Source organism: Ailuropoda melanoleuca, chromosome 10 (genome assembly GCF_002007445.2).
Source record: "Ailuropoda melanoleuca isolate Jingjing chromosome 10, ASM200744v2, whole genome shotgun sequence".
Lineage (NCBI taxonomy): Eukaryota > Metazoa > Chordata > Mammalia > Carnivora > Ursidae > Ailuropoda > Ailuropoda melanoleuca.
Genome location: NC_048227.1, coordinates 40,255,793 through 40,283,624, shown reverse-complemented (window position 1 = coordinate 40,283,624; position 27,832 = coordinate 40,255,793). Strand labels below are relative to the sequence as shown.

Below are 27,832 nucleotides of genomic sequence, written 5' to 3'. Positions count from 1 at the left end.
AAGCCTTGCTCGGAATTAGAATGAAATCGTGCAGTCATAATATCATTCCCAAAATGTCTTTAATCAGCGAGCATTCCAGCCCTGTGGTGTGAGCGTCACACTGAAAATACCAAAGAAAACATGAGGGTCAAACTTGGACACAGCTCTCTAAACTCCGAGAGAGCGATGTGTTTGCTTCGCCAGTTCCCAAACCAGGAAATCTTTACTCATCAGTCCCAACAGACCACTCCTGTGGGGAGTGGGAGAGAGGCACGGTCAAACACAAGTAAAAAAAGAAACCTCGAAGTACAGCTCCTTCAGGATCAACAGCTATCTCAGGGAGGCAGGACATGCTTCTCTAATGTTCTATGCCCAGTAAAACTATTAACATTTTGGCAGAAATAAATTGAGATCTTTCTTTGAAGTTGAAATACGCAGCCTTAACTGTGCTCTCATCCTCTACATTTCACTGAGTGACTAACCTAAATTACACAGAACGGCAGTAAATTGGCTCATCACAGCCCTGTTCTAATTTTAAAAGGATAAAGAACTAAAAAACGAGACAGCTTCACACGTAGCAGTGCAGGGACCAGTGAAGCCAGTGAAAGGGCTGCCATACTCTTTCCCCAGATGGTCATGGGTTCAAATTCAACCTGGGGCTGCGGTGACCAAGAACCACCCAACGTCTAGTGTTAAATATACGTGTGCCCTCCACATAACTAGGGAGGCTGACAGCCTGCCTCTGTCGCTCTTGTTGACTTTCTCAGGAGTGTAGTGGTTGGCCAACCACGTGGGGAGACTAAGTCATTTCCTCCCGTTTAAAGGTGATCCTTGTTCTGGGTGGGCTCTGAGGCAGTAAAGGGGGGGGCGGGGGCGGGGAGCGTGTAACAGCCTGTTGGGCCCAGGACAGACTTTAAATTTTAAACATGTTCAAGCATGCTCCCAAGAACAGCATTTTTCAAACAACAAAATAACTCTCTGTTTCAACAAAGCTTTCACATGTGGTGATAAAATGCCAGGTCACAAGTCAAATTTTGACTCCATTACAGAGCATTATCCTTGAGCTCTAAATGGAAAGTCAGTACAATTCACCAGCTGTCAGGCTCCAGCCTTCGCCCAGCCCTGAATGGCAAGAGAATCACAGGGAAATAGTGATAGCTGCTGGAGTCACTGCTTGATTAGACTCTTAATGATTGGCTCTGTCCGCAGGTCACTTCAGCCAGTCACTCAACAACTAGACTTCAAGCTATTTGGATCCCAGGTTTCTGCTTGGAATTTCATAGAATTCAGTGAAAAAAAAAATCCACCATCAATCAAAAGAGATTCAGGATGACTCAGAGACCCTTCAGGTAATTAGATTGCTCCTCTTTATGAAAAAGCAAAACCTGGTGTGACTGAGTTGAGATATGACATTTCCATGGAGTACCTTTCGTAGGTTGCAAATGGTTTTCACCTTTAGATTTGATATTGAACACCAAGGCATAGGTCGATGAGTGGGAGAATGTCCTATCAGGGTTACCCGTGGGGTGTGCCGGAACGGTGGCTTCGAGGGATCCTAAATACCCAGGCCTCCCCAAGAGCACAGATCACCAGCCCACAGGGAAGACTGGCAGCGCCCATGCGAAATCCTGTTGCTACAAAGCCTTCCACGAGCTCTCTAATTTTCCCGTCGCCTGAAAGATGCGCCCATCACAGCAAGAGGACCTACCTAGATCCTTTCTTTTAAAGACTAGCGATCGTTTGAATGTGGGCTACGTGGAAGTGACAACATTTTGAAGTTGGTGTCAAGTCGCCAACTCATTCGGCGATTAGAGTGTGGGAGTCACAAGAAGGGCAAAACTGTGAGTACGTCCTCCAGCCAAGGGTGAAGGTGAAGGTAAAAATCTAACAACCATGACCCCTAAAAGAAAATAGAAGCAACAGGTGCTGAAGCCTCCCTGCCCGCCTTTTACATCTTAAGATGAAACCGTCTCCCCAGTGGAGGTGCGCTGAAGATGCTTTCCTCTGCTGTGCATAGAGCCTGCCCCAGGCACCAGGTTCAATGCCCAGCGCTCATCCCACATCTACTCACATGTCAGTTATTCCTCCATCTATCGATGGGTCCGTCAGGTCTTCGGTCGTTACCCATTCCATCTACCTACCCAGTAGAAATCGATCATTTCACCTGTGGATTCTTAAATGGTTACTTCCCCCAATGGGAAATGGGAAATAATTTTCCTAACCTAAAACAAGCTGGGGAGATTTTCGAAGACTGAACTATCACTCTGCAGGAAACCTGTCTATGATTGGCCTGATGTTTCCAAAAGGCACTTAACGCCTCCAGGGTTCTGGGCTTACCACCCTCTGGCTTTCTCCCCACCAACTTCCCCTCTTTCTTCAGAGGCTGGCTTTTCCAGATTCTTGCCACATAGTCCAAATATGGGGCCCAGATATTACAAGTGCCGTTGGGCTCTGGCCTGGGGCGAGAGGAGTGTGGAGGTCGTTACCCGAGGGCGTGCGGAAGGAGGACTGGGGCGGAATTTGCTGGACCCCTGGCGAGGCGTCATAAAATGAACGGAGGCCTGGGAAGCGAACCAAGTGTCTTCGGCGGGGTTCTTGGGGCCCGGAGTGACGTGGCACCCTCCATCAGGTGGAAACCGTGCAGTTCTCCTTCGGCCCAACTCACGAGAGATAAAGATGTCTAAACAACCGCAGGCGCCGCGCCACAACTCTGCCTGGGCCCGGGAGGGAGGGGGAGCGCCTTTTCTGCTGAAGCAGCGACTAGGGCTTGTTTGTAGGTTCGCAATTCACCATGATAAATGTAAAGACCAATTAAGGTTTGATCCGCGCACACGGGAGGCAGACGGCGGCTGATAGTGGAACCAATTAACGAGCATGTACCCTAATTCCTGTCGCGGCCACCGGGCGCACCGCGGTTCCCCAGGCGCCTGCGGCGGCTGTCCCCAAGCCCCGTGCGCCTCCCGCCCGGCCCTGGAGGGGGGCCTCCTCCTCGTGCGGGAAGGTGCGAGGAGCTGGGTCCCCCGGCGGCTGGGCAGGGGGCGCGCCGGGCGGGGAGGCGCAGAACCAGCCGCCTACGAAGCACAACTGTTTGTAGCCGGGGCGTGCGGGTGGGGCGTGCCCGGGTGGTCCGCGCCGGGCGGGGGCGACGGGGGCTGGAGAAGGAGGCCAGCGCGAAGCCAGCCGGTGCCCCGAGGGCGGAGGACAGGTGGTCGCGTGGCCACCGACAGGTAGCAAACTGCTCCAGGGCTGCGCGGCGCGGTCCCAACGCTTCGCCCGCCCCCGGGCCTGGCTCTCTATTGCCCGCCGCGGGGGCGACCTGGAGCAAGCTGAACCGCCGGTGACCGCACCCCCGGGCCGGCGCGCCTGGGCCTCTTGCCTCCTGCTCCCCTCTCCCTTCCGGCTCAGCCCGCTGCCCCAGACGTGACCCCCGCGCAAGGTGTTGGCTCGGCGCGCAGCCGGGGCGAGCGTGATTAATGGCCCCGAGGTCGGGGGCGGCGCAGGCACGAGCCCCTTCTTGGCTCGGCCCGGGTGTGAGGGTATCCGGGAGGAGAGCCAGGTCCTGGCAGTGGGAGCCCCCGGGACCGCGGCGGCGGCGGCGCAGAAGAAGGAGGAGGAGGAAAAGAAGTAGGTGACGCGGGCCGGAGAGGCTTGTCCCCTCCGGCCCCAGGGCCGGCGCCACGGCAGGTCCCCCGCGCCAGCAAAGTTTGGAGCCACGGGTGCCGCGCTGCGCGGTGCGCGGGTCCCTCCCCGCGCAGTTCCCTCGGTGGGGTCTGTGCCGCCGCTGCTGCCAGGGCAGGACAAAGGCTCATTAACACGTGATGGGACCGCGCTTCATAAATGGGACTGGAGCGAGAGGGAGCCAGAGACAGAGCGCCAGCGGAGGCAGAGGCAGGGACCGCACGAGCGTGGCGACGGGCGCCAGTGCTGGCGGAGACCTGCGGCCCCACGCCGACCCGCGGCCCCACGCCGACCCAGGCGGGGCGCGCGGGAGGACCCATTGGAGAGCCCGGGGAAGGGGCGAGGCTCGCGGGCGGCGGGAGCGGAGGGGTCGCCAGTCCTGGTCGCTGTCGCGGGCGGGCGCAGGAGGCAGGGGACGCCGGCGTGCGGGCAGCGTGGACCGACTGACTTACTGACCGACCGACGGAGGCACACCCCGCTCGACCCCACCCCGCCTGGCCCGCATCCCCGCGCCGGCGCCGCCTCCCTCCGGCTACTCCCTCGGCCACCCCTTCCTTCTGCACTTCTTTTCCGCCTCCGCCTCTTCTTGGCTCCCGCGGCGCCAGTGCCTTCCCCTGGCCCGGGCGGGGCGCCTCGGCTCCCGGCAGAGCTCCGTAGAGTCGGGCGGAACGTTTCGTTCTAGCAGAGAAGCAGCCCCTGCGCTGGGCGAGAGGTTGCCGAGGGAGCTTCTCCCCGAGGACCGGGGGATGCGAAGGGTAAGACCTGGCAGGGTTGCGTTTGGAAATACTTTTTCCGCCTCCCGCCCCCTCGGGTACTGACCAGTGTAGTCCCCAAGTGTCCTTCGTGGAGTTCTTATTCCGTGTGAGCGAATCGTGCTCTGATGTTTACTTAGCTGTATAGCCCCAGCTTGTAAACTGTGCTCTGTGCTACTTCTGGAGGTTTCTACCATTTACTACTTATTGAATGTGTGTGCACCTGTGTATACACTGATGTGTGTTTGTGGAAAACGTGTAATTGTGCATGTTTGAAAAAACAGGCGCTTGAGTTGGTGCTGAACGTCTATAAACCATTATCAGCAACTAAGTGTTCCCAAATACATCGAGCTCTGCACCAAACCTAGAAACTGTCTAAAATAGTAAATGTCATATAAAGAAATGTATGTCAAATAATAAACTTTGGGTGTAGAAAATATAGCTGCAGGAGCCACTCTTTTGGAGGAAAAGTAAATGTACATTTAACATCTAAATTTGAATGTTGATGGAACCATCTAACCCAGAACTAGCCATTAGATGAAAAAAGTTGCTGTGTTTTTGAAAGACAATTCTCGGTAAGGCTCACAATCCAGTAGAAATGTTTGCAGTGACAGATGTGAGAAACTGTCATTTGGTCATTTGAAAGTTTGAAAGCAACATGCATGTTTCTAATGTTAGTTTTAAATTGAACAAATGAGAAAAAAATTGTAATCTGCTCATCATTTTGCCTCCCATCTTTTTTATTTCCCTTCAAATTAAGTGCTATTCTTGTCTTTGTTGTTGCTTCTTGATACATTAAGCATCCTTGGGCATTTAATGAGAGATTAGAACAGATTTACTGGTTTTGAAGGTGTTGAAAGATATCTCTATGGGTCCCATAACTTCTCCTCATTTTTTATGACCAAGTTATTATCTTTTCAGCAATGGGGGAAATGCAATTTCTTAGCGTAAACTCAGTGAACATTGAGTATCAGTGGGGTGACCGCTGCCATCAATCTATTTTGCAGAATATTGAGAAGCTCAGAGCAACTAACCTTTAAGGTTCCCATAGGACTTTATCTGATTTAAAGTGTTGCTTTTCTAATCCCACCCTACTGACAGTTTGCAAGGGAAAATATACTGATTGATTTTTCTCTGTCCCTTGCCCCCCCTCACTCCTTCTGCCTTTCCCCCCATCTCTCACTCAGTTAAAGCAATTTAATCAAAATAAAAGGCCATGCATAGTTTCTTAAGTGAGACAAATAATTTTCTGATAATATCCATACATGAACAGAATCCACACACCTCCAGGATTTTCAGTGTTGCATACTGCAAGCAGTTACTTGCAGGCACAATAGCGTTGCTGTAGTTGGGCAAGAGGCAAGAGGATGGACGTGGTTTTTAAAAACTAATCCATTTTAGGTTATCAAGAGAACTTACTGTAAACAGACTCTTTTTGTTCCAAAGATGTCTCCCACTCCAGGCAAGGAGCAATCCTGGCTGAGGTATGTATGAGTGTCTGATGGGGAAAGGTCTCATTGTTTTCCTAAGTCTCTGTGGGGGTAAAGTGATGCCACAGGGGGGAAATGTTCAGTTCCGACCTTTCAAAAATAAAATTACTATGCTTGCATACTCATCGTTAGGAAGGCAAATTAGATATTCACACCCCCCAATTTTAATAGATAGCTTTGGTAGAGATGAAAAGAACGTTATGCCTAGTCCCTTAAATAAACCATAGATGATATTACTTAATTTGGTGTGTAAAGTTTTACATTTTGGTGAAAATCTGATTTCATGTTGGAGTAGTGCTCGGCTTTGTTTGTTATCCACTGTTTTCTGTCTTTTTCTGTTACCCTTTTCCCCGTGGACTCTGCGCCTCCCTGTCGCCTGTGAGATCGTTCCTCTCTAATAAGCCTAGCTGCGGGATCAGTGTGTTCTTTTTGGCATTTCAAAATGTTAAAATAGTGAAATTGTTAAATGTTACCAAGATGAAACTGCTGGGAATGAAATTCTCTGGAAGAACCACTCTATCTGTGGCATATTACAGTCTATTCCAAAAGAAAACTCCTTGATTCAGTCTACCTATTTTCTCAAGAAAGAAGCAGCCCCATTGATTGTGTTGATAAGTATTTAGTATGCAGTGTCAGCTAATTAATTACTAAGGCAAAGCCTGAAAAACTCTTTCAAAACAATCTTGTGACATTCTTCTTTGCTTTGACTCAGAATTAACATGAACCACCAGGAAATTTAGACAGGCTTCTTGGTTGCCTTGCATATTAGTGTTTGGAAGTAGAATTGGAGTACTTGGCTGTGGAAGAATAAACTATGATGAAATGGAACTTATAATAGCAGTTTATAGCTCACCACGCTTACCAAATGTTTCTTCCCAGAAAACAGTTGGCCTAATAAGAAAAGGGATTATTTCCCATAATTAGCTCTCCAGGAATGCTGAGGGGAAAAAAAAGAGTAATAAATTGAATTTAGAGATACCTAACAACACGTGATGACTAAAATGAGATTTGGTTATAGCATCTTGAATTTGGTTAGTCAGATGGAAACTGTCCTTGAGGTTGCTGGCTGTTATTCTTGGGGTAATTATGTTAGCTCAGTTGCCTGAAGAGCACAGATGAGAGCTCTCATTCCTGCAAAAAAGGGTGCTGTGTCTTCACCGGTGTAATCTGTCTCTTCTGTTTTTGTATTCATCATTTTCTAATTGAACTGACAAATTAGTTAGAGGGAAACCAGCCTTCAGGTTTAAATTATTTATAATTCTGCTTTTGCCTCTGAAAAGACCTGGATCCAACATTATTTGAAAAACTGCTGGGGCCAAGTTTACATAGTGCATATCCATATTTTGAGGACTACAAGCTCTGCTGGTTTTTCTTTTCTTGATTGAAGATTGGTAGAGAAGCTAAAGAATAAGAGGAAATCAAAACCAATTGATACACTTTTTACTGGCAAAATTTTGACTTCATGCCCCCCCCCATCTCCAGCGCTTTCTTAATTCTTTTCTCATAACAACGTTCACTTTCTATTATAACTGCATAACACTGTTCTTGAGGAATTGGGGGATATAACACTTGGCCACTGAATTGTTATTTAATGTTTTTGATAATCATTGAATTTACTGGTTTGTATCTTCTTAGATTAGATTGGGTTAACTATATAACATAACATAGATTAACTCAGATTTCTCCCAGATATGTTCTGGACTAAAAGAAAGAATAAATGTCATCCAGAAAATATATAACATCAAATTATATACCGCATAATTTTAGATGATTGGGGTGTATAAACACACTCGTATACATTTACATGAACAAACTTTTTCATAGATGTGCATCATGCCTGACATAAAAATTTGGACCCATTGTCTTTATATATCTGAATATATAATTCAGATTTTAAGTAAATACTACAAATTTGGGGGAAATGTCCAAATTCAAGGCAGCTGTGCAGATGGACCCAGAAGATTCAAGGCAAAAGAAGTATCCACCTTGCATCAAAACAAGACCGTTCTGATTTTCCAGGGTGGTGGAAATCTGTTCCAGTCTCATGTGTTCTAGGAATCTTGCAAAGATGCCAGGATGGGCATAACTAAGTCTGATTACAGTTTTCTCATCAACACTGATCGATGCGTTTAATACAGTTTTCACCAATCCTGCTAGTTGTTTATTATTTTTGGAAAGAAAGTTGGGCGAAAAAATACAAGGTTATTACTATATCACAGGATGCATATTAATATCAATATATCTGTAATATACAGCACATTATAGTGCCATCACACATAAGTTAAAGCTATAGGAAATATGTGAGGGAGGGAAAGGGAAATTTGTTTTTAGTAGTTTTCCAGTACCTCTCTTGGTACTACTCAAATAGTTTGATGTTAGAGGAACTCCTATCTCAAACAGGCCTGAATGGGTAATAGGTATGTTTATGACCTATCAGTGATAATAGGTCAAAGCCATTACATAAAGTAATCTGTGATTACCTCTAGTTCTTAACAGAAATATTTACTAAAAGCTTTCCTGGGTCATGTTTTGGAAAGTAAAGTACATTTCATTACAATCATTTTTCTAGCACAGTTGCCATTACAAATATATTCTTGAGCTAGTTTTCATTGATATTTTCCATATATTTGAAGGATTTTCCATATGGATTATTAACAAATAACTTCCGGATGTCCTCTACTTTAAAGTCTCATTCGGACAGGTTAATTTCCTAATTCAGTGACCATGGAGGCTCATTGTTGCGTTTGTATGGGTGTTTGAAGGAAGAGTTGTTTACTCACCAAACCTGAGCAAATGGGCTCAGCAGAGTCATAGCAGTTGTTCTAGAATACTGTCAATTCTGTTGTAGCCCCAGCTGGAGAAATTTTCACACCTGCACTTTAGGAAAGCTTTCAAAATTTTGCATTGTTTGTTTTGTTTTCTTTTGTTTTTGAATATGTGAGTTGAGACTGGTTAGATGGGAATCAGTATTCCTTAGCCAACTCTTTTTCTTTTTTAACCTATTGTGCTATTATTGCATTATATTCTGTAGTTTTGAATAAGCTTCTTAAGATAGATTTTGCATTTTTTGAATGCAACAAGGGATTTAAGTTCACTTTTCTCCTAACACAGATGGCAAATCATTTTTTCCCTAAGAGCACAGTATTTTATTATCTAATTCTTATTTTTCCCCTCGAGTTTGGATTCTTAATTGTGTAGAGTTTGGATTCATTGAGTAGAAATTTGATATCTTTGGCTTGATTCTTTACCATCATTATCAACTCTGAAAAGCATTTAAAATTTGTTTTTGACTTCAGGAGATAAAGTGCGGTATAGTTTCCTAAATTTGACAATGTAATATCTATTTTTTTTTATTCCTACTAGCAAATTCCAGGCTCTTGCTTTTTAAAGAAAAGCAGAGGCATTTTTCAAAGATGTGCCAGGCAATCTGTTGTGGTGGTTGAATATACTGGCAAATGCTTTCACAAATTGTGTATGTCAGTAGTATATTTAAATATAATTAATATAAAATATAATTAGGAAATAATGTTTTTCAAAGTTTATGTTTAAATGGGAGGGTTCCCTTCTTTCCTCATTATTTCTTCATCTGTTCTTTTAGACCATCTATTTAGAGAAGAAAATTGGAATATGAGTTCTATAAATTGAGTTAAGTTACAAGGAGTTTTACATTTAAATTGGTGATAAATTCCAGTGTGCTTTTTAAAAACAAATTTCTCCTGGATATTCGTCTAGGAAATTTTAGAACATTGATTTCTGTTGGCCAAGAGGCTAAACAAGATGTTTTTAATGTAGCAAGTGAACCAGTACCATACGCAGTATGCCTTTGTCTGTCCTGTTTGCTTTTAACTCAGCTGTATTTAAAAGTAATCAACCTGATTTATTCTTTAGAAAAGAGACTTAATTTAATGCCACCATGATCTGTGTATTTTGGTTTATTCCAGTGTGGCTTGTTAAACGGACTAGATTTCCAACTCATTTCAATGCACTGCTACCAGAATTTGTAAATGTTTTCTCTAGCATTTGTACAAGTTGTGGTGAGCAAGCAGTATGCATGTGGAGAAGAAAGAAAGCTGAACGATTTAAACCATAACCAAAGTAAGGAAAAGATTATCCAGAGAATTCGGTGCCTTTGCCTATGTGGGAATTTGACTCTGGAAGATAGACAGCTAGTTTTGGAAATTACATCAAACTTCTTACAAACAACAACCAGAAGAGGGAAAACCTTTGGGTGATTGTAGTTCCCAGCTAAGGAAACTTAAGTATGAGTAATCTATGATCCATTTTTATTGATGAAATAATTAGAGAGGAAACAGTCTGCCCAAAGTCAGATATTTAAGTACTTTGGGATACATTTCCATATATTTATAACTTTTAGGTATTTTTGCAAGATATATGCCAGCTATAAGCAGTATAAATTGCATAATTTAATTCTGTAAGTTAATTTGCAGCAGACCTGCATTACTTGGCCTACTGCAAAATTTCCATTTTAGTTTGTTGTTTTCTGGGTGCATCTCCTGTGACACATTGTTTTACAGTTCGAGGGAGAGACGAACAGAAACAGAAACATTTCCATCTTAAAAAAATAAGCTGAATGTTAACTACTATTACTGGTTCGCGTTCTTTTCTTCTCAGTCATCATGGGTTCCTTCGCGGTGGCATTGAAAGGAATGGCTAGCAGGCCTAGAAAGCTTTGCAGAGACTTTGTAAATAGAATTAGGAGAAAATGGTGTGTGGAGTTCTTAATTTATGTCTGCATGCTGGGTAAGTACACATTATATCTTGAAGCCACTTTTCTCTGTTGGTCAAAAATATAACAGTAAATTTACTAAAAAAGTGCAGAGAAGCCCGGAATTGTAGACCGAGAAACGCTGAGAGGTTCCCCACTCATTATGTTATGTGTATTTTCAGGCTAGACCACATTATTCTATTTCGGTCACATAGAAATACCTTGGTTTTAAGCAGCTTCTTTGGGAGACTACCATCCAGAGGGCTCCTTTAGCCATCCATTTCAATGATCTAAAAACCTACACTCACGGAACAGTCTTCCTTCCTCTCCTCAATTCCTAAAGGTTAATTTTTATCCCCTCCCCAAGACCCATTTAGTCTTTCTCATAGGTCTCCATGAACCTCCTGGAGGGCCTTGCGACAACACACCTGTGAGCCAAAACCTGAGGCTTCTGCCTCTGTAGGTCTGAGGTGAACCCGAGAATTTGCAGTTTTCGAAAGTTCCCTGGTAATGCTGATACTACTGGTTGGGAGATCACCCCTTGAGAACCACTGGCCTACAAAATCCCTCTGCATGCGCTCGCAGACCGCTGTGTGCCGTCTCAAACTGTTCTTTGGGATCTGTGTACCCTGGATGTCCAGGCAGTTCTCACCCACCTTATTCTTTATCTTTATCTATTCTTTATCTTTATCTTATTCCTAATTCTTTATCTTCACGTCACTTTTTCTGAATATTCGCAGTTCCTCAGCTCTGTTCATAATCACGAAATTGCACCACACAAATCCTAGGGAAGGTTTGACCTTGAACGAGTACAACAGAACCACCTCATGGTTTCAATGACATCAAAATCCTATACTTGCATTCAATTTGCGCACTTCTGGCTTACTTGAAAATACATTTCCAAAGCATATTTTTCATCTTTACTGAAACCTGGTTCTTCCAGTTCTGTTTGTATATAATTATTTGCCCTCGAAAGCGTATTTTTATGTTTGTATCTTGCATGTTACTACACACTGTTTTTTTTTAACATTTCAACTAAACGAGATGGCACATAAGTACCCAATTTATAAAATTGTGTTTGAAGGGAATCCTGGATTTATATGATAAAAACTTATTTAAAATTATTCCAGTGAGAAAATGATAGGAAGGAAACGGAATTTTTTAGAAAGCTACCATATCCTTGATTTGTATGAGTATTTGAACAAATATTAACTTCTCTTGTGAAATATTCCATTGTAGCCCCTGTAATGATAAATAATTTTCTGTTCTTTGTCATTACAGAATTATGGCCTGTGTTGGTGATTTTGTATGTGAAAACCGGAAGGCCAAGTGTTTCATAAAATAGAAATGAGTTTTGGGTTTGTTATTAGAATTGATTTTGGGCTCCTGAGATGGGCCCATCTTACTTTTAGCATCTCTTGGCATAAACATATTATTTGTTTCCAGTAGAACTACTTTGCTTTACTCATCCCTAATTACTTACTTGAGGCAGACTTCCAAATATTCACAATTAATTTTATCAATATATTAAATTTTCTCAATGCCCTTTTGCCCCAGAAAAGCAATTAAAAATTTAGTTTTTGTAGGCAGTAATAATAACCCATTTTAACCCTCCATAACATATTTCCTTATTTATGTTTTAATTAATTTGGTTGTAAAATACATAAAATGTTGTAGCGGGAGGAGAAGTCGCTCAACCAAAGCAAGAACTATGTCCACTGAGTAGAATAACAAATTGATTCCTGAGGGCTTACAAAAGCCACTCCATCTAGTGGTTGAATTTTCACATAACTTCTCTTGACAAGTGGTTTTGAAAACACACTTGCACGTGGAGAAACCCCTTTGGGAAAGATTAATGCATAATAACTGGCATTCGAGCGAGGGAAAAACTTCACTATAATCATAACTTCCTTCATATATTGTCTTTAAAGGTCTATCAGCAGCACGTAATCAGGATTCATTCAAGGTTGTGCATGTCACAAAAATCTCTTTATCATTTCTATGTGCCTAAACATTGAGGTTCATAACACACACCCAGGCTCAACAAGGATCGGAATAAAAAAAATATACCTGATCTTTGCCTTAAGCTTCCACTTATATAATTTCCATTTAATGATGAGATAGAGATCCTGGGATGAATAATTGTTGGTGCCTTTTATGTAACCTTTACATTTGGGCAGTTGCTTTTCTTTTTTTCTTCTTCTTCTTTTTTTTTTTTTTTCCTTTTTCAGGTGGATGTTTGTATGAGACCAAACATCAGTTTTAATTCCCTAATAACCAACAGACTTTATGCCGAGGAAAACTTCCCACAGCGCCGTGTCGCCGATGAACACCAACAGTCAGTTAGGAAACAGGTCCCGAGTACCTACCCCGTGCCAGGCACCGTGCCAGGCAGAGGACACGTGCAGCAGAGAAGACAGGTCCCTCCTCTCAAGATGTTCACGATTTGAAGGGTTTAGACACAAGAAAGACTGCCATAGGATGACTCAGCAGTGCCCATCCTCTCTCCTAGGAGAAAAACTCAAAGCATATATAGGAAGAGGATTACAAAACCCAATTACTGGGCCACACAACCCAATACTGTTGGATGATGCAATATCATATGCCTATGACATGTTTCTATATCCCGTTCTATCCTGTCATCTGTGGGAGGAGAAGGACAGATGGGTGGCCTGTATTTGACGGAATGGGGTGAGAAGGAAAATCATTTCTCTTGCTTCCCTGACCCATATCCATGACACAGGTATAATACGTCCTTACGTATTTAATGTCTGCAGTGCTAGGTGCAGAGTATGTGCCCAGTAACAATGGGATACGTGAAGCATGTGAGGGCCTATAACTCTGTATCCATGAGCCCCACTGTTGTGGTAACACAGTTGTGTGCTCTTTGGGCACCAGGAATCTGTCACAGGCACTCCCTCGTTGGAGCCTTACAAAGGTTTACAGAATTTCTTCTGCCTTGATTCCAGCCAGCATCTTAGGAACTGGCCGCAGAGAGTCACCTTCCGTCTGGGCCTAACAATACCGCGCTGCTCATGGTGGGAAATGGAGTGATTTCAAGTGAGTTTGAATTTCTCCATATGGGAATGAAAGCTTCAAGCTTTTGTTACTAACAACCATCCTGTCCCATTCAGACCTAAAGAAGGTGTCCTCTCTATTCCCCACTGGTATTGTGGAAACTGTCATTATGGTCCACAATCCTTACAATTGACTAAATGAAGGGGGAAAATTCTAATTAAAAAAATAGCAGCAAAGACAAGTTATATTTTACTTATTATTTGTCAACAGTCACTGAAAATAAGGTGCTAATCTAGGGTTAAGGTGTATAGCTTGTAGTGAATTACCATACTTGGTCCTGAAGACCACGGGGCAAGGGTGGTTTGCAAGCAGTATGGCCGATCTTCTTGCTGTCAACAGGTCTTCCCTTCAGTTTTCAGTTGTTTGCTGTGTAGAATGATCAGGTACTGCTTATTACCTCCTTCCCCACAATCAATTCTTCCCCCTTAGAAATGAAGAAAAGTATCTTATTATATGGTTCCTGGACCTCAAAGTCAAGAGCAGGGACTTCAAGTTACCCAGCCCTGGGTTGAGTTCTAGTTTTGTTCCTCTAGTTAGAGATCTAGAATGTTACCACAGTTTGCTCATACGTAGAATGGGAATTGTGATAGCACCTAATGCGTGTAAATATTTAAAAAATAATATATATTCTTAGCACATAAACTTTCTAATGTTTCTTATTAAAATGTGGGGAATTGGAAGTTTCTCTATGGTGCATTTATTTAATCACCCGAATCACCCAATCACCCTGAGATTTGAACCTAGAGAAACATGACTTGATTTTTCCTTGGGCTTAATTTGTATGTTTGTGAATTCAAAGAGAACGTACTCCTTCGTTGAAAGATGAAGAAATGGGAAGGTACGCTGCCCTCTGGCCAGCATGTGGCGCTCTTTAAGCTGTTGCTGTCCTTGGCAGTGAACTGTCAGGTAACCTGTCTACTGGGTTCTACATAGTTTATGGGCTGGCTTTTAATGACCCAATTTCACATACATGATAAAGACAGGCTTATGGAGTATTTTGTATCTGGACCGTTGCTTCTATTGAGTTGAAAATTTTGCCTGTTCTTTTTTAAGGGAAGGCTGCATCCATTATACTTGATTACTTTATAGATATGTAGAAAAGGTGGCTCTCTTTTAAAAAAAAGAGATAAAGGCACTTAGTAAAAGGAAACATCAAAACAGTAGAACAAAGTTAAATGGTAAATGTATAAATGGAATTGCTTATAAAAGTCAACAAATCATTTCACTTGTATCATTGCCTTTGTGATAGGCTTTTCTGATGGCATCATCACCTAATAGTGAATGTTTCATCTGTTGTAGTTTTAAAAGCATCATTTTTTAAGCCCTAAACTTCTTTAAATTTTAACAAGCTTTTAAATGTTAAATAATTAGGTATACTTCAAGTTAAATTTGAACAGAAATGTAGCCTTATAAGTGCCTTAATGTCTATTTAGCTCATATTAATTGATATATTTTCATGAAATGTATTTTCTTGCTAACAAAGACCAGAGAAAATGGTGCATTTAATAACTTCTATTCCACATTACAAAATATATGAAAAGCTAAAGATTTGAGAACCAACCAAGCATTACCTACATAATGGAATTTTCTTTTATATATGGGAAAAGGAACTGATACTAATACAAGGAAGGAGGATTATGTATTTTTGCCTGAATTATCAGGATAATTAAGTCAATCCTTTACTTCTCTTTGCTATAGAAGATAATGTAAAAAGTGACCAAACTACTTTAATAATTCCAAAACTCTGATGGTTATGTAAGAGTTAGAAAAGACTCAGTTGCCCATTCAACCATAGCAGAAGATTCATCGAGTTACGGTGTTGGCCCATGAGATCTGCCATGTATATTGAGGACATGTCTTAGACATAATACAATTATAAGGGTCAACTAAAATTTTCCTACTAACTTTAGAGAAATACATTATCAAGTTACTTTTTCTTGATCAAATTAGTAGAAACCAGACTTGTTCCCAGAAATGAATGGAAAATAACAAATACATCCACTGGCACCTTCATCTCTTGAACCCTTCACAAGCTAGCTAAGCAGAACAACACAAAGCCAACAAAGAAATAAGAGAGAACAACAGGGCTCATTTAAGCAAGGACTTGGACTCCTGAATTTGATATCCTGGACTCCTATCAACTTAGAAACTATGAGCTTGGCATTGTGTCCTTAAAGCATTTCTACACTTAGGATATTAGAGAAGGAGCCTGGAGGGCTGAGACAGTCTGTAACTATATCAGGCACACTGGTCCTTCTGATGCTTCTAGAAGGTTTTATGCCGAACTAGACATGACATTCTGTGGGGAGACCCAGAGATGCTGCACGGTCCAGAACTGCAAGGATTTTGACTCCCGTGATAAAAATCTAAATTATTGAAATGTCTCTCTAAAACAAAGAAGGTCTTCAGCAGGGCAGTGAGGACTAAAAGAACCTGCTATTAATTATATTGATATAGAAAAGAGTCTTGTTTTTTACTCAATGCTCACCCTAATCAGAACATGGATATTTTATACCCTCAATGGTTACAGAAACAAAGATGTAGACTCTGGGTAGACTTTAGAATGCTTCATGCTGCTGATGTACCCAGAGTATTTCTTTGATGTGATACCATGGTCTGCCAGTTATATACATTTAGGGGTAGTAAATGGAGAAACAAGTGTGATGGACAAACAGAACAGGTAATGTCATTCTAAAAACTTAAAGTTTTTTTTTCAAATCATAGATTCAACACATTAAGATATTTTTATTTTTATAAAGGAATGAGTTATAGCTTAAATTACTAGAAAAAGTTGGTTATATTTTTAAGAACAGAATTCTGGGAAAATCCCCTTAAATGTCATTCAATCATTGTTTTACTATAACAGTAATAAAAACCAACTGCTTCTTTAATAGGTGCATCTACTCATCTTGCTAGAAATTTCCAATTATGATTTTCCCAGTAGCAAATGAAAACAAAATTAATGGCAGCTGCATCCCCCAAAGCCTAAACTGTATTACTAATGAACTCTCAAAGAAAACTCTCAATGCAAAAAATAATCAGGTGAAAATTACTGTAATAATCCAAATGTAGAAATAAAGGAAAGAATTACTGAAATGCAGAGGACTGCTTTTCCTCCATGATCCCATTAACCGTTAAAATAGCCTGTGCACAGTGGTATTTTGACGTTACTAAAATCCTTGAACTGCACAAAATCCATGTATACTTTAAAACTGTATTCCGTAACTAAAGTTGGCTGATATTGGACAGAAATTAGTCAATATTTCATAACCACACCATGCTCTGGCTCAGATTTAACAAGTTAGTTTGTTTTAATGAAAGGGCTTGGTTGCATTGCAGTGGGAAATTGTGATCACATATGTGGTGATCTGAATACAGAGTAAATCTCAGGCACCCATGGTTTGCATTACTGCAACAAGGTCTGTGATCCTTTGTCTTCACTGTAGAAGCTTTATAGCTCTTCCAGATACTAAAATTTTAATCCTTGAGGCCATGCCGGTAGGCAGATTTACCTAGATGGGCTGGAATAGGAAATAGTGATTTAGTAGGAGCTAGTCTTAATTACTATTGACAAAATGCCTTAATTTGAGTTTGTAAGAAGCTAGAAGACTTGAATATAATACAGAAAGCAAAATGGCTTTATTCTAGTTGCTGTTCATTCCTAACACAGTGCATAAAATCCAAGAGCAAAAATTCTGGAGTCTGAGAGACATGGGTTCAGCTACAAACACTTCATCTTCTGGACAATTTACATTAACATATAATGACCTCCATTTCCTTATCTGTGAAATGGGGATTATAAATAAGCACCTGACAGAGTTGTCACGACAATTTAATGATAGAGTATGTGTGCGGTCTCTGGAATTCCTGGAATTATATAATAGATATCCAATGACGCTTCCTCCTCCCTTACCCATGTGTGCATCTTCTATTTCTTTCATGCTTTAAGTGCTGAGACAAAATTTAAAATTGGATAAGCAGCCTATGATCTAAAAAGGCAAACGCTATCTTGAAACATATATGGCAAGAGTCGTAGTACTAAGTAATGATTAATAATTAATATTTACTGAAGAGGGGCACCTGGGTGGCATAGCGGTTAAGCGTCTGCCTTTGGCTCAGGGCGTGATCCCGGCGTTATGGGATCGAGCGCCACATCAGGCTCCTCCTCTATGAGCCTGCTTCTTCCTCTCCCACTCCCCCTGCTTGTGTTCCCTCTCTCGCTGGCTGTCTCTATCTCTGTCGAATAAATAAATAAAATCTTTAAAAAAGAATAATTAATATTTACTGAAGACTTAAATTTTGTGCCAGACACTATGTTAAGTGCATTATCTGCTGCTTTTTTTTTTCATTTAATTTTTAGAACAGTTGTATGACTTAGGCAACATCATCCTCCTCCTCATCCCCATTTTGCAGATGAAATACTGAGGCTTAGAGACATTAACTCCTGATTCAAGTATAAGTCTCACAGTAATCTTGGTCTGCTAACTCCTTTTTTTTTTTTTAAAGATCTTATTTATTTATTTGACAGAGAGAGACAGCCAGTGAGAGAGGGAACACAGCAGGGGAGTGGGAGAGGAAGAAGCAGGCTCCTAGCAGAGGAGCCTGATGCGGGGCTCGATCCCAGAACGCTGGGATCACTCCCTGAGCCGAAGGCAGATGCTTAATGACTGAGCCACCCAGGTGCCCTGGTCTGCTAACTCCTAATTCAGTGTTTTCGTCATTTCTAGTGTTTTGACTGGTTGGAATCAGTGGGGAACAGAAGGGAGACAGTAGCATCCCTGGCTCAGGTTAAAGGGATGTTGGTTCATTCAGGTTAAAAGCAGCTCTGCACCTGTACCATCCCGTCTGGAAGTGCTAGCGGCAGGAGGCAATTAAGAACTTCAAATGTGGCAAGTACCACATGTTGAAGTAATAATATTTTGGATACATTGGGTTAAATAAAATATATTATTAAAATTAATTTCACTTTTTACCTTTTTTTTTTTTTACTTAAGGAGTGGAAACCTTAAAATTGCATATGTGACTCATATCACCTTTTTATTAGCACTGCTCTCGAACCAGAACCTCTGGGTTTGTTCTGGCTCGACCCCTACCAGCTGTGTGGATGGCAAACTCCTTACCCTCTCTGTGCCTTTCATCTGTGAAATGGGGATAATAGCAGCACCTACCTCACAGGGCCATTGTGAAAAAGAAACAATCTGATAGACGTAAGACGCTCAGGATGCCACCTACACATAACAAGCTCTCCCTAAGTGCATAAAAAGGGAAAATCAGCAAGATTGTGGTCTTTGTGGTCTGCTTGATTAGAGAAACCAAGAAAGAAGAGGAGTCCAGGGTAAGTTCAAAGTATGAGATTGGACAACTAATATGATTATTCATAATTCCATAAGAAATGTGAAAAAAAGACAGAACTGGAGGTAGTTTGCTGCAGCACTATTTGTAACAGCAAGAGACGATAAACCACCACCTAAACTTGCAACAGAAGCAGGCTGGTCCCATCCATCGAACGGATGCTTACGGCACCTGCTAAATGCAGGGATGTTTTGTGGACCAATGTGGAACTGCCTTCATGTATACTTTTAAGCGGAAAAGCAAAGTGCAGAACAGTGCATATGTTATATTAGTATTTGTTAAAAAGAAAGTAAAGAATGAATTTATATATTTGCTTGAGTATACACGGAATATCTCTAGAAAAAGCAGCAGGGACATTCTTGCCACTGGAAGGAGAAGTGGATGGTTGGGACGTGGTGATGGGAGAGACTGACTTTGCTGTATATCCTTCTGTGCCTTTTGAATTTGGAATCACTTGGATGTAATATATGCATATAAATGATGAAAATTTCAAATAAATTTGTTCAAAATTGGGAAGCAAGAAGGGCAAGTTAGTTGCTTGAAACTTATTTCACCTGGACTGGCTCCCAGTAGGAATGTTGGGCTCAACTTTTGGTTTTCAGGCCAAATATCCATTGAATTAATTACCTTTCTCTCCTCTAATTTTTAGAAAAGGCAAATGAATAGTATTAAATCACTGCTTTTATGCACCAGTTAATAAAATTCAGCTGCCCCCTGTTAGATTCATGTGAACATTTCTAAGGGAGACCAGCCCTGTCTTTCTTGTCATGTTTTCAGGCTGGTAAAAGAGAGAAGAGAAAAAGACACCATTCCTGTGCTTGGAAACCACTTTCTAGTTATGGAAGTAAATTTGTAAGCTCATGATTAAATCATACAGTGGGGCCTATAATAGAGGGAAAAACTGGGGGAACTAGTTCTGCCTGGTGGGAAGGGCTGGCCAAAGGGATGTCAGAAAGGGAGGTGAGTCTTGAAAGATCAATGGAAATGCGTATTTCAGACAGGGGGAGGATCAGAGGGAAGGAGGAAGGTGTGCAGGTGTGATCCAAAGGGCGGCATGTCTCCCGGGGCCAGTGAGCGCTGTGTATGGTTGGGAGTTGAGAGGCCAAAGTCAGATTTGAGGATATGCCAGGACCATTAACAGCTCTCTCACACATTGTGGCTGTTTTCTGTGTCCCTCCGATGATGGGTGAAAATGTTCATATGTGAATGGAGTTGTTTAGCAAATGTAAGTTTGCAGAGAGTGGCGTTGGCTCAGTAGACAGCCTGGAACCAGGGATGGCAGGATATGGGAAGGTGGGCCACAGTTAGCACCTTGTCCCTATTCCAAGTTACCAAATAAACAAGAAGGGAAAAAAAAAACCCACATTGTGATATTTGAGGTATTAATTTAAATTTTTCTTCTTTGCCTCCGTGTTCTGTCTGCACTCACTAATCCTACATACTCTTGGCATAAACATCCTTTCCTTGGGGAAGCCTCCTTCAGCCCCCCAGACTCCCAACAGCATCTGGTGTATCTCCAGTCATAGCTGTCACCACACTTCATCATAATTACGGGGTCAGCTGTCTGTTCTCTGCCACACTGGATACTTCTGTGATAGGGACTCTTGCTTGATACCGTTCGTCCCTAGCCCCTACTGCCTACCTACCACAGTGCCTGGCACAAACCGGGTGCTCCATAATTTCTTGAATGGATGAATAAATGAATCATGACTTCAGATAGATAGAATCTCTGTATTTTAGCAGGAGAACTCAGAACATTTTCATTTTTTCCAAGATAATAACTATCCCTACCCCTCCATACGTGTGATACATTTTTAAAAAAGAAAAATACAATTAGGAAATCAAATGTTGGTTTTTATGATTATTTTCTAATTATTATAGGTACCATTCAGTAATTCTAATATATTTTTAAGCAAAAAAACCCTAACGCCATGTTTTAAAAAGACATATGTAAATAGTAAAATCAATTGCCTGTCTTTTTATTTTGAAACAAACACCAAATTGCTTATCTTAGAATTGAAGAGCCCTTAAAATTTGGCCCCCTTTTCTCAGTCGTCCTTATTTCTGGTGCCGTCTACATGGAAAGCCTAGATGATACACCATTGAGGCCTGTTTCCTGTCTCCCAGCATACTTGTGTCACCTTGCCACTCATGGGGGACACTGTCGGGAAACGATCTCCATCATCACTGCTTCCCAGTGTTCAGGATCATGGTCTTCCTAGGAGCCTGAGTGCAAGTTTGCCCTTCATGANCCATAACGCCGGGATCACGCCCTGAGCCGAAGGCAGACGCCCAACCGCTGTGCCACCCAGGCGCCCCCATGACATTTTTCTTGGTTGGTGTAGACGTTTTCGAAGTTTGCCTCAGCCGTGCATTGGTCCAAATGTCTCCTCTGGGGGAGGAAACTTGCCTGATGGAGACAGGCCAGCATCCAGATTTCCCCCCATGGTCATCTGTTCCTCTGGTTCTCAGAAGTTCTCAGAAGTCTCTTTCTTCCCCTTCACGCTCGGCACACAGGCCGCACAACACAGTCCCTGATTCCACACCGCCTCATTCTTTGGTTGTGTTGTTACCTGTGTGACAAGGTGATAAAGTCTTTAAGAGCAGAAGTTGTGTGACATGTTGCCCCCCCATTCCCACCAGCATTAGGATGCTGTGTGTGTGATGGTAGAAGCCAGGTGCTAGACACTTCCTAACACAACTATGAGGTGCACGCCATGCCCAAGACACACTTCCTTCCGCTTGACTGTCAGACCCTGGAGGTCTGACACACAGGATCGCACAGTGACTTAAATCCAGACAGCTTAAATAATGAAAGAAATGTGTTTCCAGTGGGCGCCTCCACATCGCCAACTTTGGGTGGCTTTTCTCTGACTGACTGACTCATTTTGTTGACTGAATGTGGCAGGGATTTTATCTAGGCTCAGAGACAGGAATGAAATAACATGATGGTACACATTTGGGATGTTTACAGTCGGTTTTAAAAAAAAAATTATTATTATTCTCCCAGTCTTCTCACCATTCAGCTTTTTTTGTTTTCCCTCCTGTTAGGAGTCCGTGCTGTGGGTCTCTTTCTCAGTCCTTTTGAGTTTGGCCTAATCCAAGACGGAGGTTATGAAGTCTATCCTAGATGGCCTTGCCGACACCACCTTCCGCACCATCACAACAGACCTCCTCTACGTGGGCTCCAATGACATTCAGTACGAAGATATCAAAGGTGACATGGCATCCAAATTAGGGTACTTCCCACAGAAATTTCCTTTAACTTCCTTTCGGGGAAGCCCCTTCCAAGAAAAGATGACTGCGGGAGACAACGGCCAGTTGGTCCCAGCAGACCAGGTGAACATTACCGAATTCTACAACAAGTCCCTTTCTTCCTACAAGGAGAACGAGGAGAACATCCAGTGCGGCGAGAACTTCATGGACATGGAGTGCTTCATGATTCTGAACCCCAGCCAGCAGCTGGCCATCGCCGTGCTGTCCCTCACGCTGGGCACCTTCACGGTTCTGGAGAACCTGCTGGTGCTGTGCGTCATCCTGCACTCGCGCAGCCTCCGCTGCCGGCCCTCTTACCACTTCATCGGCAGCCTGGCCGTGGCCGACCTCCTGGGGAGTGTCATCTTTGTCTACAGCTTTGTTGACTTCCACGTGTTCCACCGCAAAGACAGCCCCAACGTGTTTCTCTTCAAACTGGGGGGGGTCACCGCCTCCTTCACGGCCTCCGTCGGCAGCCTGTTCCTCACGGCCATCGACAGGTACATATCTATTCACAGGCCCCTGGCTTATAAGAGGATCGTCACCAGGCCCAAGGCCGTGGTGGCCTTCTGCCTGATGTGGACCATCGCCATCGTGATCGCCGTGCTGCCCCTGCTGGGCTGGAACTGCAAGAAGCTGCGGTCCGTGTGCTCGGACATTTTCCCGCTCATTGACGAGACCTACCTGATGTTCTGGATCGGGGTCACCAGCGTGCTGCTGCTGTTTATCGTGTACGCGTACATGTACATTCTCTGGAAGGCCCACAGCCATGCCGTGCGCATGATCCAGCGCGGCACGCAGAAAAGCATCATCATCCACACGTCGGAGGACGGCAAGGTGCAGGTGACGCGGCCCGACCAGGCCCGCATGGACATTCGGCTGGCCAAGACCCTGGTTCTGATCCTTGTGGTTCTAATCATCTGCTGGGGCCCTCTGCTTGCGATTATGGTGTACGACGTCTTTGGGAAGATGAACAAGCTCGTTAAGACGGTGTTCGCGTTCTGCAGCATGCTCTGCCTGCTGAATTCCACCGTGAACCCCATCATCTACGCTCTGCGGAGCAAGGACCTGAGGCATGCTTTCCGGAGTATGTTCCCCTCGTGCGAAGGCACCGCACAGCCTCTTGACAACAGCATGGGGGACTCGGACTGCCTGCACAAACACGCCAACAACGCAGCCAGCGTTCACAGGGCCGCGGAGAGCTGCATCAAGAGCACGGTCAAGATCGCCAAGGTGACCATGTCTGTGTCCACAGACACGTCTGCCGAGGCTCTGTGAGCCTGACGCCTTCCTGGCGGCACAGGAAAAGAATTCATTTTTTTTTTTAAGCTTAAAATCTAGAAGAGTCTGTCGTCTCATCGGTTATATTTTTTTAAGTTGACCATGCTCGGTGAAGGGTGATTGTCACCAGGATCGGTTATCAGTTCTTCAGCATTTTGATAGTGTAAGTACTGAAACTGAGCTCTTCAGGGGTTGACAGTGAAGAAAGTCTGCTGCTCATGTGACTGAAGCGTCTTCAGAGTCTCAGCGAAGTAGGAGAGACGCCTGCGGCTGCAGGGCCTGAGGTCTAAGGACCCGCAGGAAAACACCATCAAATGAGTAATGCCTTTGTAACCACAACTCTCACTGTAATGTGAAATGCATTTGTCCATAAGCATCAGAGATGTCCGTTTTTACAAGTTACAGTCCTAAAGTAGAGCTCTTTTGTAAACTGTGTCGTGTCATGTGAGACGTGGATCAGTGTTACCTGTGTGTTATTTGTATCTGTCTAGCAAAACTGAAAGGGAGACTTTCATGAGGACAGTGGGACACAGCAGCGGATAAACACCAGTGAGACCACTTTTTAAAAAAATTATTGCCCGTGACTTTAGAAACCTTAGTATTTTTCCCAATCTATTTAAATTTGACATTGAGATAACCATAAAGGTTTATTTTTCTGTTAACACAACAAGAAGAATTTGAAGACTATTCAGAGTATTGAGCAGAATTCATTGACACTTAAAAATTTGTTAGCCCTGCATTTTCATACGTGGACATTTATTATCTTCTGGATTGTGGCTGTTCTGTTGGGGGATGGATTACAATCAGAATGGAAGAGAGAAGGCATAGATTGGAAGAGAGAAGGCATATTGACTTTTCCGGCTGACATCTCTGACTTTCTTTAGTGTTTAGCTATTACTAGACCTCTTAAGACAGCATGTGTCAATCTTAATGTATGTTGTTATCACTGTGCAATTGCTGTTTACTTGAAGAGTACTGCATTCTTATATTCCAGGTTTCAGTAGATTTCATGCCTGGGTGGCCAAATAAGTCTTCATTTTTTCTTAATTGAGAAGAAGTATTGTCTGGATCAGTAAAATTATACTGTGCGTGAGTGTGAATATAAATGTGTGTGTGTTTCTATCCTGTAACTGTTACAGTCGTGTCATAAAGTGAGAAAACTGTGACCAAGTATAAATTGTACCACTTGCTGCACACTTGCACATGAATTCAGTTTCTAAAATTGAGTTCTTCCAGAAAGGTCGTTAATAAAAATACTGACCATAAGCATTCTGAAAAATTCCTCCCCACCCCCCTGAGGGATTGGGTCAAGTACTACTAAACTGACCTTTAGATATTTCATAAGACCTGTGTCTAGCAAGGAATGGTCAATGACAAACGTGCAAGTGAAAGTCTGTATTTGCCATGTCAGTGCTGGGAAATGAGCGTCTTGGCTTCGGAGCAGCTAAGGTCGACCAAGTCCACGGGGAGGTAAATCATCAAAAGGGATGTGGTTCCAAAAAGCCCCATGGTAACTAACAGTTGTCGGTTGAACGGGTAGCGGTGTGATCCTGTTTAAGCAGCACTGGACCCCACTTGCTGAAGGAGGACTACCCGGTCTGGTCCATGTGGCTAAGGAGGCCGGGCGGACAGTGGGTGACACAGAGAAAGGCACTGAGGAGCCGACACACTTGTGATTGAGGCCTGGAGGACATATGACTGCTTCTGTGCTTCCCCCAGATGCCCTCGGTGACAACCCAGGACCGGCTTTGACTGGGTGGGTTTAGGCTAAGGAATAGGCCTCTCCTCTGTTCTTGGTTAGTGAGATCCGCTAACGTATAAGGATGAGTGTGGCTTTCTTTCATCTTATGCCCCAGCCTCATACTCCTTAATGGTGCGATGCGTGCTCAGAATTAGGCCCTTTTCCCAGTAAATGTTAATATTGCTTTAGAAGCCACTTGACCCTGACAAATTTTACTTACAAATAGTCTTCTTAAACAGATAAAGCATGGCTCCTCCAGGACCCAGAGACCCACACAACATGAGTTAAAGTGGAGAACTAGCACTTATCGGGTGACTTCTAGCTTTCTAGATGGATGAGCAGCCTTCTGAGGCAATGTCCTCTAGTGCAGTGTATTGTCTGCAGCTGAATGTGGCCTGTGGGCAAGCTGGGGTAGATTTAACTGTCTGTATAGACAGCTCAAATTGCCTGCAGGTTGCCTCGCTTTATCTGTCTGTAATATGCAGGGGAGGGCTCAGGGTGCTGGAGGGTGAATAAGATCTCTTTAGAAGAAAGAGAAAAGATTATTTACAAAAACTCACCAAGGTCTGGTTCCCCTGAGGAATTGCCACTCTTTTGTCCCGCATTATCCTGAATACCAATCCACATGTCTCAGAGCTCACCAGGCAGAACCAACTCTCTCCTCACAGTTAATGAAGACCTGGGGAAGATGAAATTCGTGTTATTGGTGGAAAAATTCCAGGATTCATTTTTGAAACTGTATCTGTGTGTATGCGATGTAGATTTTATAGTGTGTTGTGCTTTCAAGATCTAAATCATATGTAATAAATTAAGGGACAATGGGGCTGACAGCACTAAACTTGGTGCTTATTGATATTCTAAGAAATATCTGTGAAATACCATCACATGTGTTACACTACCTTCATTTTAAAACACTTCAATTAGTTTGATTCACTTTGATGCTTTTAATATCATTTCCTAACCCAAGAGACTCAGAAGTTCTCCCTAATGAGTATACTTATTAGAATTACCATTCATTAGTATCATTCATTACCTAGTCCCTTAATTAGGCCCATTAACTTAAATATAATTTAAATTTCCATAAGTTGTATAAGGTCTGACTTCAGACTTACCTATGTTCCTTTGAGGGTAACATATTTGTCCTGACCATGCATTTCATCATCACGTCTGTCTTCAGAAAGGGCCAAATTCCTAACCTGTTCAATTTTTTCAGAGTAATGATGAATCTTTTAGCCCTACACCAATAGTTTCATTTAGACAAGGAGGGCTGTTTCCAAGAACCTCTAATTATCCATTGCATATGAGATTTATGTAAAAGAAACCTGGATCTGGGAGAAGCTGCAGACATATGCCTACACTTGAGATGATTCCCAAGCTTTCCCACCATGTTGAGTCAAGTCTATCCAGCATGACATGTCAAGGAATTTTGGCTGCCTAAACCCACGTTGCAGGAAGTAGGCCCAACCACCAGATGAGAATTAGGCCCTGGATGAGTAGCACTCTAGTTACTGTCCTGTTGACTCATTTCTGCCATCCCCCATCTGTAAAAGAGACCACCAATATCATGCGCAAAATTAGATTTCTCACAACCTAACTGTATATTTGTATGATATTTTAGAATCTCCTAAGTGCTGGGCAACGGCTATTCACAGTTGTCTTGCATTGGCCTTCTGATGAAATGTTAACAATGCCTATTGTAATATAGACGAAACATTTTATCTACTGATTTGGGCTGAATGTATGTAAATAGGTTTTAAAAAAAAGTCAGATGTTTAAGCAGTGGCCTACAAATCAGTAATTTTCAGAGAGAAGAGTTTCTTTACATTGCTGTGGCATCCTAAAACCTATCTTCACGTGAATTTAGTGCGCTAGGCTTGCTGGGGAAAAGAGTCCCCAAGAACAGAAACCTTTTCTTGTGATAGTATGAATCAAGATACCGGATTATCTGGATTCTTCTTTCCAATGTTTCAGCTGGGAAACATAACTCTTTTTTGTCTGTATATCTAACATTATTCCTTTTCCTCTTAGAAGAATATCGTATCGTTAGATGTTTGTTGAGCTGGTAACACCCTTGCAACCACTGCAATATCTTCGTTAGTAACCTGTATAATACTTCGAACACAGGTACCAGTGAGATTGTTATTCAATGTAGCTTCAGTCATTAAATTATTAGAGCAAAGTAGTACTTTCGTAATATTTACAATGTATTAAGCCCACACTATATTTTATTTCAGTGATATAATTAAACTGTTATTTATTCAAAGAGAAAACATCCCATCATGTCTATTGTCCAAAGTTACCTGGAATCAAATAAAAATTCTAGATTCTCATGAAGAACATGAAATGCCTTGGAATTCTGCCTTATTTCACAGTCTAACATTAAAACACTCATCAGGATTTAAGTTCTAAAAGATTGTCGAAAAACCGACGTGTTTCCAAAAAACACTTAAGACTTTATTTGAGAAATGAGGACAGATTGGATTAATGTAGTCATTTTTAT

General features: G+C 42.6%; 1 protein-coding gene across 3 annotated transcripts; it reads left to right on the top strand.

Moving 5' to 3' along the window:
* Window positions 1-4,083: 4,083 nt before the first annotated feature.
* Window positions 4,084-27,832, top strand: CNR1 (cannabinoid receptor 1). 3 transcript variants are annotated; one of them, XM_002925513.4, is made up of 2 exons: window positions 4,084-4,412; window positions 22,107-27,831. In XM_002925513.4, the coding sequence occupies exon 2, from the start codon at window positions 22,170-22,172 to the stop codon at window positions 23,586-23,588; it is 1,419 nt and encodes a 472-aa protein (XP_002925559.1). In that variant the 5' UTR covers window positions 4,084-4,412; window positions 22,107-22,169; the 3' UTR covers window positions 23,589-27,831. The 3 variants fall into 3 exon arrangements, with proteins under 3 accessions (XP_002925559.1, XP_034526654.1, XP_034526653.1); XM_034670763.1 differs by lacking the exon at window positions 4,084-4,412 and adding an exon at window positions 5,587-5,893 and having other exon boundaries at window positions 22,107-27,832; XM_034670762.1 differs by lacking the exon at window positions 4,084-4,412 and adding an exon at window positions 18,322-19,038 and having other exon boundaries at window positions 22,107-27,832.